The sequence below is a fragment of the Elgaria multicarinata genome, chromosome 5 (assembly GCF_023053635.1).
Source record: "Elgaria multicarinata webbii isolate HBS135686 ecotype San Diego chromosome 5, rElgMul1.1.pri, whole genome shotgun sequence".
In the NCBI taxonomy this organism is placed as follows: domain Eukaryota; kingdom Metazoa; phylum Chordata; class Lepidosauria; order Squamata; family Anguidae; genus Elgaria; species Elgaria multicarinata.
This window is the reverse complement of record NC_086175.1, coordinates 112375443-112394404: the sequence shown is the minus strand read 5'-3', so window position 1 is coordinate 112394404 and position 18962 is coordinate 112375443. Positions and strand designations below refer to the sequence as shown.

The 18962-nt window shown below is 43.2% G+C and overlaps 1 protein-coding gene across 2 annotated transcripts in view; it reads right to left on the bottom strand.

The window, feature by feature from the left end:
* The window catches only part of SACS (sacsin molecular chaperone), a 63600-nt gene that overhangs the window by 29651 nt on the left and 14987 nt on the right, over positions 1-18962 (bottom strand). The window contains exons 1-2 of one of the 2 annotated variants that reach the window (XM_063127022.1): positions 15946-16337; positions 1652-1802 (exon numbers count right to left, since the gene is read on the bottom strand). In XM_063127022.1, the coding sequence (XP_062983092.1) occupies positions 1652-1802; positions 15946-15968 (174 nt within the window). In that variant the 5' untranslated portion in view covers positions 15969-16337. Of the gene's footprint in view, positions 1-1651; positions 1803-15945; positions 16338-18962 lie in introns of those variants that run through there. The other variant, XM_063127023.1, reaches the window with a different exon arrangement.

Sequence of the window (18962 nt, the reverse complement as noted above, 5' to 3'; positions counted from 1 at the left end):
TAGCGATGGAAATATAAAAATGAATTGAATTAATTCTTTGCTGTATATGTTCAGTAGGGATGTTTGAGGTATCTTGTGTGAGGGTAAAGCTCAGCGAGTTTTTCCCAGTTCAGCCCTGCAGCCGCCAGTTTGTGGATCCATGAGCTGGCTTGACATGCTTCGAGATCAGTTTGGGTTGCCTCGACCTGAAGCAGCTGAACCGCTTCTGGACGATTCAGCCCAATGGCTAGCCGCTGCCCCCCACCTGCTCGCAAGACTAACCTGAACCTCCAGACACACCGGCGAGTCACCTGGCCTCTCTCTATAGTGTTATAAACTACAGTAACCAAAAATGGCCATTTCCAGCTGCCGTAGTTTACAACACTAAATCTACTGCAGCCCATAGAGGAGGCCGAGCAGTTCACCAGCATGTGGAGACCGGTGGACTCAAGTGAGTCCCATGGGTCGTCGGGTGGGAAAGTAGGGAGGGGAGTGGCTGGGGGGGAGTGGCTGGGAGGGGGGAGTCCAATGGACTCTTGGTCGGCCTCATGCTTAGGAAACTGCAGCAGCCGCCCCTGCTTCAACTTCAGAACTGAAGCCAAAATGAGGCAGCCGGGACCCCCAAATTGGCCTCTGAGTCGAATCAAAGGGGCTCTGCACAACTATACTTTAAACCATGATTCCTGGTTCGTATGTAACAACAGCAAGGAAAGTGGGACTAACTCAGTCTTCCTCCCAGTCAAGTGGCTCACAGAGATTCACCTGTGTAGCACTAAATCCTGGCTTAGCACTATGTGCAAACCAGGCCAATGAGTTGTGTATGTCTGACACAAAAACTTTTTTAAGAAATTGGGCCACTATCTGTACAAAGTGAGTTATGATACTTTGACATACAACCATTTTTTTATTGTACAGCTGAGAATTAGCAGTCTTCAGTTCTCCTTGACAAAGGGTTCTGTATTGGAAGAAAAGCTTCCTCATATCAGTTGCTTCAATAAAATGAGTAATGTATCCACGTATATCTCTATATACGGAACAGAGACCATTTGAAACAGTAGACTACATTGATTCATTTTTAGAGAATTTTAAACCAAATTCATGCTTTCTTGCTATAGGAGGCCCCAGCTCCCAATCATCACTTCTAGAAGTCCAGTTCTTCACCCTCTACAATTTGAGATTTGTAGAACTCTCCTCCTGCCTTTAAGATTCTCCTGGTGATTGCCCTGCTGCTCACTGTGAAATCCTGCTTATTACAGATGAAGGGCACTGAAACACTCTCAACAGTACAAGGGGCTCTGCAGCACACACAATCCCTGATGAATATCTTGCTGAACAGGAGCACAGTGTCTAACCTTAATAGTCCATAGTCAATCAGTATGAGAGAAGAAGGCGGCATGCTGGGTTCAAGTCATTTAGGGAGCTATATCTCAAAATCAATACACTGAATTATATTAGGAGGATAATCTTTATCATTGCATAATAAACTTATAAACTCATTGATTTGACCTTGCAATGACAAGCACAATGGAAATGTCCTCCTTACTAGTGCAATAATTTTAGTAATTATTCTGTAAATTGATCTTTAATTGCATCAATCATGTATTGCTCTTAAGGAAAAGCATAATTTAAAGGGTGCCAGAAAGAAAATTTCCAAGAGACTGAGGCTCCTTACCTGTCTTCCCTGGTGGTACAGACACTGCTCAGCTACAGGAAAACCCGTGTCTGGATAAATTAACTCTTTTATGGCTCCCACAGAAACTGAAGACGGCACCTCATATGTCCTGCAGCCCACATAATCATGAAGCACAGTCACCGTGGCTGACCTATGCCAAAAATAAAGCAAAGAGAGTCTTATTTAACTAAGCAGCAAAATGAAAACAGAAACACAAATGCAAGGAGAGAGACACTTTTTATTTTATCAAATTATGTTAGTTACCTTAGGGACTATCAAATCTCAGACAATTCTTCAAATCTAGAAAAGTTCTGTAGGCTATAAAATTACATAAGAATTGCCTCCCTCAATCAGATCAAAGGCCCACCGAGTCCAGCATTCTTTACAAGGGGCAACCAAGCACTTCTAAGACCTTCACAAATTGTTGCCCCTAGCATTTGGCTCTCAGACCATATCCATCATACTACACCCTATGATTCTTTAAAACTGGCTTAAGTAGTTTTCCTCACCACATTTTGTGGCAATGGAGTTAAATTAAGTATGCAGTGTGAAGATGTCGCTCTTTTTACCTGTCCTAACCCTATTTTTACCTAACCTAAACTTATTTTCAATCAATTTCGTTTGAACGGTCTTATGTTCTAATATTGTGAGAAAAAGGAAAATACTTCTTTATTTACACTTCCAAATATTCATACAGTAATAAGCCAATGAAACTATCCAACTGTACACTTGTTTGCAGACTGAATTAAAAAGCCCCAACATCTTTTGCCTTTCTTTGTAGGGAAGAGTCATGCTACAACACCTTGATCATTTTAGTTGCTCTTTTTACATGCTCTTCAGTTCTGTTAAAACCTTTTTGAAACATGGCAACCAGTACTCTTCCTAGTATTCTAATTGTAGTGCACCTGCTGCACCATGGATATATATAATATAATTATGACACTTGTTGTTTAATTTCAACTCTCTTGATTAGTTATGCCTAACACTTAATTTGCCCTTTCCATTGCCACAGTACATTGAGCTGACATTCTCAGTGAATTTCATGTATAACCCCCAAGATCTCTTTCCTGGCTACTCACAAAAGTCATATAGCATGCACCAGTGGGGCAGCCTTGTATTTAAGCACTAGCCTGGTAGCCACAGCCATGAAGAAATTCCATGCAGGCAAGGGAGCAGGCTGACAGAGGAGGGACAGAGTGTTACATCCTTTATCTGCGCCAAGCATAGAAACCATAGAAACCAGAGGTGGGAAGACCCCTCTTCCATGCCCAGCACAGAAATGCAGTGGGCTACAACAGGAGGGATGTCCCTGCTCTGTTGGTCTTTCCCTGACCCACACAGGGTAGTAACGTCTGTGAACTTATTTACAAGGCTGCAATAGGGCCCCAAACCAATTTCAGACAGTCTGAAATATAAGCCATTCTGGAGAAAAAAGAAGTGATTGTGAACAGTGAGATGAGATGAAAGTAAAATATATCAGAGAGGTGGTGAAGGGAAAGCAAACAATGAAAATGAGATAGTATTGGACTGTAGTGAGGACCAGTGGAATCATTGTGAATAAGAGATAACTCATAATTTACATGGAAGATATATCTGCTGCTTGTCCATCATGTAACTTGTGGTTTACTGAGTAAAAATGGAAGGAAGGCATTTGCCTGTGGCATGTGCCGAAAATACAAATCAAGACACCTCACCAATGTCCACTGTGGACTTTCAGAGATAGGTTCTCCATCAAAGTTTATGAGTGCACCTTTGTTCTCAAGTCTCAATTGGCCCCAAAACGTGCTTATCAGAGGCTTGCAGAATACCCAACCATGCATAAAATAGTCAAATCTGAACACTAATTGTTGTAAAAATACCCAAGTAAAGTATGCATTTGGGGGGCAGAGGGCAGTAATACATTTTCAAGGGAAATCCAACTGCAGGTTTATTTATTTATTTATTTATTACATTTTTATACCGCCCAATAGCCGAAGCTCTCTGGGCGGTTCACAAAAAATTTTCATAAACCCAACTGCAGGTTATCATAATGCAGATAGAGCGGATTAATTTATCAGGAATATGCATTCCCCACCCCCCAGAAACCATTTCTGCTTCTTTCTGATAAGAATTTTCTTGTAAAAACTAGAGATATTCTCCCTATGTCCCTTAATTCCTTTCAAAACCCTTCTTTTAGACAGGCATCACTATTATCCTCAATATTCTCTTGGAGGGGTCGCCTCCTTCACTCTCTGCAATCTGTGCTGACATGTGTTGACACTAACAGTACCTCAGACAGCTGAGCAACAAAGGAAAGAGGACGGGACACATGCACACCCTCCTTTCCGCTAACTGGGGGATAGGACACGCTGGGGGGAAAATAAGTCTTTTTGTGCCATTTTAAAGTTTGCCATCTTTGTGGTGGGATAAGGGTTCTAAGACCCTGAAAAGTGGGTTAAAATCTTATAAATAAATAAACCTAACTTAAGATTCATGAACCGGGTAGCAAAGATGAGGAAGGCAGATCCATAAACATTGAGACACGGGAGAGGGAGAAAGAGACACAGCACCTTCATTGTCCGCAACAGAGCTCTGATTGACTGAATTTCTATACCACCCCAACGCCAAAGCCCGCTTCCATGAAAGCTCACGCCACAATTAAGCTGAAAGACCTGAAGGTGCCACAAGACTCTTTCTTTCTTTCGGGTGGAGTGGGGGGGGGGGTTGCAAGAGACGTGTGTAGCCCCATATTATACGCTTTTACTCGGAAGGAACCTCAACAGAGTTCTGTGGGGCTGGAATTACAGCTTAGCAAGACCGCTCATTCTGGGGAGGGGAGGAGGGGAGTGGGCCGTAGCCAGCCGTATTCAAGACCCCTCCCAGGGCATCCCTCCCCGCGTTGCACAGCCCGCCCTTTCCACCACCACCACCCCGCCGCCGCCGGCGCTCCCCCCCCCCCCCACGACCTCACTCACATGCCCTTCCAGAAGCCCCCGCCACGGGCCAAGCCCCCTCTCCGTGACAGGCAGTTCGAAGCCGCCGCCGCCGCCGCGCGCTCCCGCCCGACAGATTAAAAAAAGACCGTTAGCTGCGGCACCCGCCAGGCCTCGCCTCAGCGCTCTCCTCCTCCCACCAACCCACCCAGCAGCACCCGGCGCGCGGCCGGTTCCGCACATGGGGAAGGGGTGGGGCTGCCCTGAGGAAGCCGGTCAGCGCTGCCCACGGCAGAGGGAGGCGTGAGGCGATTCTCCGCAGCGGGGGGCGGGACGAAGGAGGGGAGGGAGGAAGCCGGCGGCTGCCGAGCGCAAGCCCGCGAAGCGTCAAGGGGCCGGCGGCGTGGAAGGCAGGCAGGCAGGCAGGCAGGCAGGGCGAACCCTCGCTTCTTTCCGACTGCGGCAACAACTGCAGCGTAGGCACAAGCCGCTCGGGGTGTGCGAAACGCCGCACAAGCCGTCGCTGCGTCGCTCTGCCGTGGATGGCTTCACACGGGCACGGTCGTGAGGCGGCCATTCTCCCTCCAACGCTGCCAGCGGTATACAAGATCACCGTCTTGTGCTGCATCGCGTTAATCGTTCCTGAATTTAAGTGTAAATGCCCGTTTCCCTCATAGAGCATGAACGTTTTCCTAAGTGCGCTCAATTAAGACTTTCTGCCCGTGTTCCTCTCACAAGTGTCTATTCCTCCTCCATTTTCGTCTCCCAAGTCCCAACAACAACAACCCTGTGAGGTAGGCTGGGCTGAGAGTCTCAGTGGCCCAAAGTCAACAGGTGAGCTTCATGGCTGAGCAGGGACTAGATCCTAGATCTGCCCACTCCCGGTCTAACAACTCTTAACCACAACAAATACACAATACAAGTTCTACATGTCCCAGCATGCCCCAGACAGCTATGCTGGGAGATGTGGGACTTTTTTCTGTCTAAATATGGATAGGATTGCACCCAAAAACTATCTACTTTTCATGGAGCACATAGAAATAGCTCATCCTACTAGCATCTCACCAATACCTCTTTTTCATCTTAGGGGAGAACTTCAAGTCTATTCCTCAGTGGAAAAGACTGATGTTTCAATGCAGTATGTGGTTGTTCTTTACAGCGCAATCCCATGCATGTGTAGACAGCAAAAAGTCATACAACTCTCAGAATGCCCCCTAAGGAATAAGTTATTCCTTATTTGTTAAAAAAAAATAACATCTCAAGCAGAATGGAATGAGAACAATGCTGATACAGAATACTACAGTATTGATCCTTTCGTTATTTTTGTTTCCATTTTTTAAAAAACAAAACAACTAAGGCTCTTCTTACTTTTTCTTTTTTTTACTAACATTTTATTTTTCACAAATAAAGTCAGGCTAGTTTCAAAATCTATTTATAGCCCTAGAAACAGATTGTAAATTTATTTTTAATTGTGTATGTTTTTACAGTGAAGCACCTTCTCACAAAATAATAGTTTAAGCCTAATTTAAATTAGATTCTAACAGGAACCTCAAGGGAATTTAAGTAAGTAGAATGTGATTTCCTTAGCTGGTATTTTTTCAAGTTACTAAATAAAAGGGAAACAAATTGCCACTGGGTTTACCATAAACAAAAATAGCCAAGCATCTCAGTGTGGTCTTGAATAAACACAGTTGTAAAACTCATGTTTTATAAAAAGGTTATCAACCAGTTCTTCAGTACATAAGCAATCTTTCAAAGCAGGCCTATCTCTGGGTATTTGGGGATCCTGGTGGATATGTCACCAACCCTGCTGCCTTCTCTTCTTTCTCCCCCTCAACCACTGCCACCACCAGCACCCTCGCTCCAACCTCTTCTTCTTCAGCCACCACTATCCTCTTCTTTACTCTCATCACTGCCTGCCTCCCCCTCTATGCCGCACTTCGAGAGGTCCTTCCTTAAAGTGAGGCATTCTGGGAAAGGTGCTCCTAGAGGCTGCCTCTGCATAAGCAATTTTCATAGCCAACTCACCTAGAATGAGCCTGGCCAGCTCCCCGGAAAGCCCACCTGCCTTACTGGATCTCTCATTCTGGGAGAGTCCTCAGAGCAAGAGACTGGGCAAGCATTCAGGCTCTCCAGACACCACAGCTGGATGGGTGGCCGGCAAGGGGGAGGAGACAGAGTGCCACGGTGTAAGAGCGGGAATGCCACTGCCACCTTTAGGGGGTTGTTTTGACACCCCCAGAATTTGGCACCCATGGTGCCCCCCCGGTTGCCCCCCACCAAAGACACATCCCTGTTTCAAAGGATACAAGGGAATTAAGTGGACCAAGAAATTTTCTAAATAGAATGGCCAGCTGGACTCTATTACGTTAAGTAAAGTATAGCCAATGTTAGTCCAACTTAGAGTAGAACCATTGAAATGAATGGAACTTAAGATAGAAGAGCTTTGGATGCAACCTAGAATGTTCAGTGTCATGTAGTGAGCAACATGTCACACTTCAAACCCTGTTCAGCCATGAAACTTATTCTGTAGCTTTGGACAAGTGACACAGGCTAATCTACCCATTCAGGAATAAATGAGTCAGTGACCACAATTTCTCTTCTTAGCTCAACCACCAGTAGCCTGTGCCATAGTGAAAATGGTATAACTTCCTGTGCAAAGTCCCTGATCAAGACAAAACCAAGGGCATAGCCATACCCTGTAAGCCTGCCTGTCAATGTTCTCATGGAGCCCCACTTCCTCCCCTTACCTAAGATCTTATCAGCTTGGATGGGGCTGATTACCCAGGCATTCGAGGGAGAGGTAGGGAAGGGGCATCTGAACTGACTTGGACATCTGTTCCCCCCACCCCCGACTAGCAGATTGGCTGTAGACAATGTGCGAGCAAAATAGTTACAACCCAAGTGCCTCACACAAGGAGCGCTTTAGCAGATCACACTTGCTGGAAACTTGTAAATAACTCAATATTTTAGGCCAAAAATAAGATACGATAGGCCATCATATGGATTATATGGAATAACTGCTTGTATTCAGAAATTTTTAGCCTACTTAAAGAGTTTTTTTTTAAATGCTATTGAAACAATATGTGTTTGTTCTTGCTGTAAAGAATTTTTTTTCAAGTACCAGGAACACAGACTCCTTGAACTAAAGTAATTTATACAAGTGTGATTAATATGAAAGAATGCATCTTTAAAAAATAATTATTTCAAATGCAAACTCAAAAAGTACTTACAGATTAAATGGAATGTGGCATGAATTTCCACAGAAAATCAGTTGCTGCTTCTAAAATCTCATGCCACAACAAACTGATTAATCTCAAGGACTGTAGTGTGGCACTTCAGAAGTAGGAACTACTGCTACAATGAAAGCTTCAGCTGTTCAGGCATCTACATCCGCATAGTTTCTATGGGTTGTGTCCTACATTCTTCACAGTGATTGGAAATCTATGGAAAACACTATTACAAGGATGGCCAAATTTTTAAGGTTCCATTCTCTTGAACAGCTGTTTAGCAGCATTTCAGCTGGTGCAAATTATTATAGTGCTGTGTGATGTGAAAAAGTACGTACCAAAATTCCCTTATTAACACTACTGTTAAAAGGTACAGGAGCCTTAATGCTGAAAAGACAGACATCCCTCATTATAAAATGAATTTAATACTCCAGTTTAACACTGTGGAATTGTGATTTTGCAGAAATTTAGAATTTAAGGGGCAAAATAACTTCCACACAAATACTCTCATAGCAAGATTTCCCTTTTTTTCAACACTCTGTGCCACTTTTACTGAATACCTTTTTCAAAGTAACACTACATTCCAATCCAATAACCATTTAGTGAGCTGCTCTTTTAAGACTGGAATGGTTTGAATTAAATTCTGTTTGGCAACTATTGCGGGGAAAAACCCGTCTTGAATTGCTTTCTTGAACCGCAACCAAGAACTGCAGGAATAGAGTTCTGTGCAATTTTTAGGCCTTTATCATAAAACCAAGAGACCAATGACCTTTTGTTGGAGTTAGTAATAACTCTGATTCTGAATGACTAGGGTCATTTGTATTTTCTGGGACAACCATGCATGGTAATAATCAGCGGCTGTATCTTAGATGTTGCTGGACATGCCTACAAATAAACAGATTGGAAAAGGCCAGGGGAAGAGTTGCATAAATGTGAGCATTATGAACAAACAATTGGGGCTTACTAATGCAACAGAACATCTACTGCAGTAAGAGACCTACAACTGCAGCTGCTAAGATTCTGCAGTGCTGGCAGGAAAATGCCAATGACTCAGCAACCACATTTAAATGTGAGACAATGCACTGCTATTATGGAACTTTTTGTACTACAGTAAGCAATGCATACGTTTCAGACTTTTATATCGAAACCAGGTGCTTTATGTACTCTAATGGATTTTTAATGCCACTATTTTTAAGATTTCCTGTCCGTAGGAGTAGAAGACATTTTTGATGACTTAAGTCACTATTTGAATCACAAAGCATGTACATACTGGTCAGCAAAGGATAGAATGGCTATGTGTAACCTTCAGGTTCAGAGGCACTATCTACTAAATGTCCCATAAGCATCTCTCGTTGGCCACTGTCACAACAGGATACTATACTAGATGGATGATCCATGGGTCTTGTCCCATGGAGCTTTTCTTATGTTCTTAAACCTACCAGTTGCCTTTCAGAGCAACACAGAATGAATGAAATTAACTTATGCATGCTAGATTTCAATGCAATCTTTTCAGTGAAATGGTATGAGACAAAATCTGATTTGCCCAGGTTGATTTGAAGACTCAGAGCCAACTAAACGCACTTTATAGACATTGGCCAGAGCTACACCAAGCAGGATATAACACTTTGAAAACATTATATGGTTTTCAACTGGGCCCCAACAGTTGTCAATATCATTATAAATCAGTAGTGTAGATCCTGCCCAAGTTTTCCTATAATAATTTCCTGCACTACTCATTGAATTACATAGATCTAGATTCTGGCTGCAAACCCTTCATGTTTTCTACTAGGAAACCTGTTCAGAATAATCATATTCACATAAGAGAAATAATGATTTATCTATGAATCATATGCATTATATACATACCATATGTACAAACTAAGGAGACAATCTATGTCCCAGACAACAGGAGTTTTGTATGTAAGTGGCATGTAGACTTTCTAGAAGACTTGGAAAACATTTTGGTTCAATAAGAAAAGTTTTGCTCATGAACATGTTCCCCCCACTCCCCAATAATGTCACAAAATTATATGATAGTGGTCTGGAATCAATTTGCCATCCACATACTCTCATTTTATGGCTCCAGTATGTCAAGGTATGAGCCATGTCCACTAACTGTCACCTAGCAGCAGCCATTTCATAAGGTTGCTGTAGGCTGAGAAATGGGAAGTGGTGCCATTTCCAGCAGCTCGGCTGGGAGACCACTCTCTCAGCCTTCTCCTCTCCCTGAACTGTTTCCTTTTGGGCTAGATCTTGATAACATTAAGAACTGATGCCTGAAATTGCTTGTTGTACTCTTCTCTCCTTATCCACCTTTCCATTTCTGTCGTGCCTTTTATAGCTGTAATCAGGGATTGTCTTATTTTTTATTGATCTTATGTAAACCATTCTGGAAGACTTTTTGGCTGAAGAGCAGAGTAAAAATATTTGGTTACAGTTTCCACAGATGCCAAAACTTGCTACACAGATGCCAAAACTTGCTACACAGATTATTCATGAGGAAGGTGTTAAATCTATGTGGCTATAATGAACCAAATTAGATAGTTCCAATGGAATCCTGAAAATCTCACAGTTCTGCCGAAGGGGGTGGGATGGGCAGAAAGGAGGGGGTAAGTACCACAACATTCTAGTGCTCATGGTGGAGGGAGGGGGGGAATGAAAGTTTCCATTGTGTGAACCACCCTCAGAAACCTCACTGACCTTTCCACAGGTCCCAGTTTCTCTCCTTTGATCCTACACCATGGATTCCAGTTTCCACGCCCAGCTTCTACTTTAGTCAATGACTAAGAGCTAAACTAGACATTATGTGGGAGATCGGTGATTAGATTATTTATCTTTTTAATCACATGCAGTTGTGGGGCACTCTCAGTTTAATCAGAGCACCATGCTGGGGGAGATGTTTAACCCTTTCCCCCTTGTACCATTTCCCAAATCAAAGAACAGTCCCAAATCTTCCTTTCCCCCACTAGTGAAGGAGAGGGAGGAGTGAAGTCTGTGTCAGGTAGTGCTGGAACTGGATCTGAAAAGGAGGCAGAAAGCTGAATTTGCTCTTAGCAGGAAATCCTATGGCACTATACACACACACACACACACACACACGTCACAGAAAAAGTAAGTCTCCAGTGACCTCTTTCTAAGGAAATAGAAACCTGGGTAAGCACTGGAAGCCCTGAAACTTCTCACTATCCAGACGTGGTAACACAATAGTAATTTATTGGTTTATTGGTTTTCATTATATACATCAAATCCTTGAATAAAATTTACTATTATTAGCAATGTGAATATTTGGCTGGCAGGCAACAGGGATGGAGTTATTCATGATATATATTATGTAAAAATATGCCAGCAACATGATTTTGAATGGAACAGGAGTCACAAATATACTTTTCAGCCATCCCCTCAAATTGGAGAATCCTTAAAGATGCTAAAAGAGTGAACACATTTCTAATGCAATGAAGCTTTTGTGCAAGGAAAATTAAATCCTTGTTTGGCGGGATAGGGCAGGTAGTAGTTTCACTGCAGAGGAATCAGGCCAATCACAGCACAAGAGACGGGGCTTGAGATCAATACCTTCTAAAATCAGATCAATGTCATCACACATGTGGTAGCCTGGCCTAGATTTGTTTGCAGTTTCCCTCATTAACCTCTTTCTGGGTAACCAGTCAACCTTCATATGAGTGTTCTCTAGAAGGAGAAATGCTTGTATAGATAACGCACTGACCTTCTGTCATTCTTTCTGCTGTCATGCTGTATGACAACACTGCCAACATGGAGAAGAAGCAGTGCCATGCTCCACCAATAATGCTGGTGAACAGCTAGTGGACAGTGGAAAAAACAAGGGTGTGGCAGAATTTGGAGGGGTGGAAAACTTGTGGCCGTCTAGGGTTTGTTTGTTTGTTTTGTCCTACAGTTCCCATCAGCCCTACCCAACCTAGCCAATGGTGAAGAATCATGGGAGTTGTAGCCCAAACCATCTGGATGGACACGTTGCCTAAGCCTTACCTAGCCATAGAAGTCAAGGAAGGCCAAGTTTGGAGGTCAAACTATCAGGAGCTAACCAGTAGGCAGGGCCTTATTTGGAGCCAGACAGAAGCCCTGTCTGTGCATAGGGGAATTGAAATGAATCTTGCCATATAAATCAGAGCCACTTTTCCAGAAGACCACTTGACTTATGAAACATTGGAAAAGAAGACCCTCGTTGTGAAGAAGAGGTGCCTGAGATTAGACAGATCTTCAAAACAGTCCTAAGGGAGCCAGCTAGGAAACCTTGGGAGACGGCGTTTGTATATCCTATAATTCTGCTGTCTACCTAGAGTTTGTCTGCATAATCCTGCTCATGAGGTGCAAGATTTCTTCTCTAAACCCTGCCTGATTCCAAGCCAGAGTCATTCAAGTAACAAAGATTAGACTGAGATACTTGCCCAAGACTCAGTGATCTGAATCTTTATTTCCATTCAAAATTTCAAGCAATTCAATATCATCTAGAGCAATGGTAAGGAACGTGTGGTGCTCTAGATGTTGTTGGACTGCAACTCCCATGAGCCCTAGCCACCATAACCAATAGTGAGGGATGATGGGAACTGCAGTTCAGCAACATGTGAAGGCCACACATTCCACATCCCTGCTCTATAGCAGCATAATGGGGATGGCCATCTAGACAGAACAGATTAATATTATTATTTATTTTATTTGTACCCCACCTTTATACCAATTGGCTTACAGAACAAATAAAATTAATGAAAACAATACATTAAAATAAAATAAAACACAACAGTTACAGAAATAGACAGATGATAGGTAGATAGATAGATATTTAAAACAGCACCCAACCCAACAGACCTATTGACAGAGTAAAGAAAGGAACCTCTCGTGCAAGCACTTGAGTCATTGCTGACTCCTAGAGGGACACCTGCTTTCACGGATGTTTTCTTGGCAGACTTTGTAGCGGGGTGGTTTGCCATTGCCTTCCCCAGTCGCAGTTCCCTTTCCCCCAGCTAGCTGGGTACTCATTTTACCGACCTTGGAAGGATGGAAGGCTGAGTCGACCTGAGCCGGCTGCCTGAGAACCAGCTTCCGCTGGGGTCGAACTCAGGCCGTGGGGAGAGTTTTGGCTGCAGTAACTGCCGCTTACCACTCTGCGCCACACGAGGCTATTTACAGAGTAAAGGCCTTCTTAAATAAAGCAGTCTTTATCTGCTGGCAGAAGGACAGCAGAGAGGGAGGAAAACTAGCCTCCCTTGGGAGTGAGTTCCACAGCCTAGGAGCAGCCCCAGAAAAGGTCCTCTTAACAAGGCAATGCTATTTACAATTTAAGTGTTCTCATCAAACGTCTTCGCACAGCCCCACAGATGTCTAAGGTGGCTACTCTAGAGTAAGTATTATAAAGATTTTTCCAGCTTACCTGCCTTTGGGAACACAATTTATAAGAATGTACTAATAAGATTATCTGATTCTTGTTCATGGAAAACAAAAAAGTTACTGATACGGTGAAATACTCAAATCCTGCATAAAGCTGCAAGTAATCCAATTATTGAAGTTTATAAGGAATGCTTGCTGAGGTACCCTGTTCACAGCTCTGTATAACAAAAATGGTGTGGAAAGAACAAGGGAACTTACAAGTAGTGACCCTCTGCTGATGGAAGGCATCTGAAATGGGGAGGTGATGGCTTTTGGAGATTTCACTTCCCCATTGTAGCCCCTATGCCCCCCTCCATCTGCACCAAAGGGTTGGGGGACTCTCCAGAGCAGACTGAGGGGAGAGGGTCAGAAAGGCTACAAGGGAAGGAGAACCACCAAAAAGACTCTCCCTTTTCATTCCACTGAGACATGCCTTCCACAGGGACATAAGTTGGATACCACCCTAAGATGTTATTGCCATTGGACCAGAGATCTTGCAAAGAACTCTATGGACAGAGTAATAGATTTGTCTTGCATTCAGCACTTTTATGGAAAACGTTGAACTGCCATTATTAGCGATTCTTCTTATTGATATAGTATCATCGATGTGCATGGATGGAAGCAGGCCATCATAAGCCAAAAGGTCCCTATCTCAAGGAGTTTGCATACAATCTAAATTGCGACAAAGGGGAAGAGACAAATGGGATGGGAGGAAAGAGAAAGGCAAAGGCAATAGGGGAAGAATATGTATGATAGAAGGCGACAGTTCATTGTCATCTGTTAGATGTCTAGCACCACAATCCTAAAAAGATGTATTTGCCTACAAAAACCAAAGAATGCTCTTGCACCACTACCATAATGGAAGCTCCTAGGTTTATGTAGGAGCCAGGTTGTGCTCAGGTGGGACAGGAAAGCTGGAGCTGGAAAGCTGAGAGCAACACAGACAGGACTTCCTAGTGTAGCTATGCCATTCCTGGACCTGGGAAGACACCAATACCCACCAGTTATACAGTGACATTACTGTGGGGGCTACTGACTGCAGGGTAGACCACTTCTTCCAGGGGGGAATCCGCACGTCGTTCTCAGGCCGCTTCTAAGCGACCCCAGTGCGGCCCCAAAGCGATAATGTAACTTACCTGGAGAAGAGCTGAGGAAGAGACGTCCTTGCCGCCGCCGCCACCCAACTCCCTCCTCGCTGGCCGGCGAGGAGAGCTCGGGGGAAGAAGGCGGAGTGGAGAGCTCTCCACCCAGCCTTCTTCCCCTGAGCTCTCCTCGCTGGCTGGCGAGGAGAGAGTTGGGTGGTGGTAGCGGCGAGGACGTCTCTTCCTCGGCTCTTCTCCAGGTAAGTTACATTATCGCTTTGGGGGCGCACTGGGGTCGCTTAGAAGCGGCCTGAGAACAACGTGCGGATTCCCCCCAGGACAGTCACATGTGTGATTTCCCAAAGTCTGTGCTCATGCGTGGTTTGGGTTTTCTTCTCTGAAAGAAACATTCTGCATATGTGCAAACATTAGCCATTGCGCATGCGGACCATACTTCAGCTCAAAGTAAATAGCAGGGTGACCTCTGCATACAAAACAACATAGCCATGGAAGGTACCATTTCTCCCAAATCTCTTTGACACCAGCCAGTCTTTTCCCACAGATTTTTTTTCATAAGTTTAGCAAGGAAAACAACAAAAACAACAAACCATAGCACAGAATCCAACTGTGCTAACACTAACAATATGGCACTAGTGCTAATGATGGATTTCTACCACTTTTTCCCATTGCCCTAGCAAGCACTAGTTACATTGCACACGTGATTGTTTACACTAGCACAATGTCAGAGACTTCCATGTACCCTCTTAGCCTAGCTGCAATCCTCACAGTAGCTGGGGGGAAATGAATTTCCCAGCAACAATATAGTGTTCCTTGTTGTAATGGAAAGCGCTTTGGGGCTGTCTATAAATTTTAAAAGCCATGCAGTGGCACTGCGTTGGTTACATAACACAGCAGCAACCTCACAGCCACCGCAGGACTTTCCCACAAAGCTGCATATTTAAAAAGCCAGGCATTTACCCTGACTTTTTACACTGGAGCGAGGTGACCACAGCTCTTCCGCCATTTGACCTCGCTTCGTCATTGAGGCAGAGGCATTCCTGGGCCCTTGATTGGTTGCTGGAAGCCCATGCAGAGGGCAGGCATGGCAAGCTGTATGGCTGCTGAAGAGCCCATGCTGCCTCCTGCGTTGGGATTACCTGCCGCCACCCCACAGCAGCGACAGCACAGGAGTTTCCTAAAAGCGGTGGCAACCCAGCACCATCAAGGCAGCCTCTTGGAGGGGATCTACACTACTGCTTTTAAAGCGCTTTAAAGCACTTTGAAAACGTTTTGAAAACTGTATATGCAGTGTGTCCTGGGCCTCAACAGTTGTCAAAACTGTTATAAAGCGCTTTAAAGCAGTAGTGTAGATCCTGCCTTGGTCTTCAATGGGCCATTTAGACCTAATAGCCTTACAAAACACCTGCTCCTAGTGGAAATGAAAGCCACTAAAACCGGTTTGTTGATATGGATCAGCACAGTTGCCTGAATGTTGGATTCTCCTTGGGGGTGTGGCTTTGGGGACAATTACGATGAACATCTGCACTTCAAACGTTACTTTTGTGGGGCTGTTTTAATATCTTCCCCATTGAAAGCAGGGGAGCACTAGAAAGATTAGGTCATTCTCAAAAATACAGTTTCATCCTGATGATTACGCTGCTTAACTAATTTACCTGAGGTCAGCCTTGGTCTCCATCCTTCTTGTGGTCGTGATTTCTCCCTGCTAGGAACACGAAGCAGACATAGATGCCGCAACTGTTTTGTGTGTGTGTGTGTTTTAACTTCTGTGATTGTATTTCAGCCTCTCATCTCAAAAAAAATCCAGCTCTCACTGACCATCTGGAACACCTCACTCGTTTCTTAATCTCTTATCTTGAAAAGAATGCTGTATTTCTCACTGCCGGTTCCTTATCTGGCGTCTTTCAAATCTTTGTCTGTATCTCTTCAGGGAGCTTGGCTTTTCTTGGTTTTGGCTACCGATTAACAGAGCGGTACCACAACAGCAACATGATAGGGATTGGCACCGCAGCTTCAAAGAAAGTCACACCATTTTCTCTTTTCTGTAGGTGAACGAGAGCCAGTGGAAATGTGGAAGTTATTTTCTTGTTTCTTGGGATGCAAGGGGCAACGTTGGAGGTCAAGTCCACCCTGTTTTCTTCCCTGAATCTGCTAATTGCCACAACTTAACATCACATCTGTGCTCCTAAAGGGTAAAAAAAGAAAATGAATAAGGCAGGAGGTCTGACATGAATGCAAGGAGAAACTGCACTGAAGGGTATGGAAAAGTCATTTCCTCTGAAGACATAGCTGCATTTGCTGGCTATTATGACTCATGTTTCTAATTATAAATTCCTCTGTGCGTTGTTGTGCTTGCAAGCACAGGGAGAGCAAGAAAAGAGTTAAGAACTTTTCTTTTCCCCTTATGGAGTAAATTACAGGACAAAGTAAGCTATCTGCTTTCTGTAAAAATGGATCTGTATTAGTCAAAAGCTAGAGTTTCACTTTCATATTGTCCCAGATAGGCTGTTAGACCCTTGCTGAAGTTCTGCTACCTAGCTGAAAGATTCTTTGAGCAGATTAGTTCTTGAGGAGGAATATATATACAGTATATTCTTGCAGGAAAGAAAATGGATTGTAGACTTCCAGCCTGATGGCACCCTGTCTACTTGGAAGTTAAGCCCCAAATGAGCATGCTTAAGACTATAGTCCTAAACAAGGAAAATACAATCTATTCAACACCATTGCATTGAAAAATAAATACTAAACCATACACAAATTCTAAACGTTTGCTAAGCATTAATTCAGGCCATTTTTATTACAGCAGCTTTTAGACAACTGACTCCCAATAAGATAATGTTGTGCTAAATAACTTTAGTGATGAAACTTCATTTTCTTTTTATGCATGGACCCACACACCCACACCCATGCACAGATTATACAAAAACAAACCCTGCAGACAGCCTTTTCGGATCAAGATTACCAAGTGCCAGATAAATACAGGGTTGACTTCAAATTCAGCAGCATTCAGAATAGCAGAGGATGAGATAAAATGTGGCACAAATGATGTGAGCCAGGTTTGAGGTGCGCTAAGCAGCCATGCAGACAAAAGATGTAAGTTTACCATCCAAACCACTTTCCAGGGAATTCTCATCTACCTTCAAAACAACTCAAGCCCATTATTTAGTGCTCTGTCACTTGTAGGTAGTTTAGATTAAAGTTTGTAATCACTTTTCCTTTAAAAAGAAAAAAAAATGAAAGGAGTTAATTCTGTGTGAGGCTGCTGATTGGCGTCATCCATTTCTGCCTTATGTTTGAAATGAATCTAGAGTTTTCTGTAAGAAACAGTGGCATTGTTCAGACAACACACTAAACCGTGATAGTTAAGTGTTTTGAGCTAAACATTATGGCTTGAATTACTGTGTTGTGTGAACCATTCCTAACCATGGTGGCTACATAACCATGTTTTAAACATGCTCACTAACCACTTGCTGCAAAAGGGTTAGTGGCCTAACCATGGCTTAGCGTGTTTTCTGAACAGGCCCACTATCTCTCAGCTTATCCTACTTTACATGGTGCTATAATATTTTCTACTTCACATGGTTGTTGTGCAGAGAAAATAATGGACCGTGTACACCGCTCTGATTTCATTGGAGAAAGTGTGGAATGAAAGTGTGCTAAATTAGAGAGAAAATATGAACCACGAATTAGAGAAATGTTGGTTGACAACTTTCTGATATGCACTTGCCCCAGCCTGTGAAGACCAAAAAGTGTTAGAACCATTTGAGTGGCCTGTTGCCCAGAGATAATTTTGCCCAAAGGTTTGATATGCCACACTACCTTCACAACACTGTTGGAAAAAAACATTTTATTGGATGGTCTTAAAAGAAGATAATTGTGTGTCTTTGAAGGTTTTTTTTTAATCTTTAAAGAGAATTATACCAGCCATTAAGAATTCATATATTTTCTGAAACTTTGGATAAAACTACGCTGCTCATTAAAACTTCCGCGAGAACCCCTGGGTCAGACCAAAGAAACATAGGACTCACACAGTTGCCAACAGTAATGAGTATACCATTCATTCATGGGCTGGTGAATCACCTCTCCATGTCTCTCTCTCATAATGATCTGGCTACCAGCCAAGTAGCCTTTAGCAATGAAACCTTACTCTCTATTACTGCATGCACCAAAGAGAGATGACCCAATAATGAGAAGACCAAAATGAGGTTTTTAGAGAGGGTAAGAAATGTATTTGTTTTACCATAATTTCCCTCCGGAGGAATCTATTTAAAATAAAACTTATCAAGAAAGAGCCATACTGAAGACAAGAGGAACAAAGAAGGCTGGAGACAAAAGCAAGCTGTCTCTTTTACACAATTCAGTTTGGTATAAAGACTGTGACCCTGTTCAGACAACACGTTAAGCCACAGTGGTTAAGCATTTTGAGCTAAACATTATGTCTTAGCATGTCATGTGACCCATGACTTAGCATGTCATGTGAACCATTCCTAACCATCATGGCTACGTAACCATGGTTTAAACACACTCATGAACTATTTGCTGCAAAAGGGTTAGCGGCCTAACCATGGCTTAGTGTGTTGTCTGAACAGACCCGGTATTAGATTCACAAGTTGGATGGTTTCCTGCAACTGATTTTCAATAGAATTTAAAAATAAATAAGTTCTGTATAACC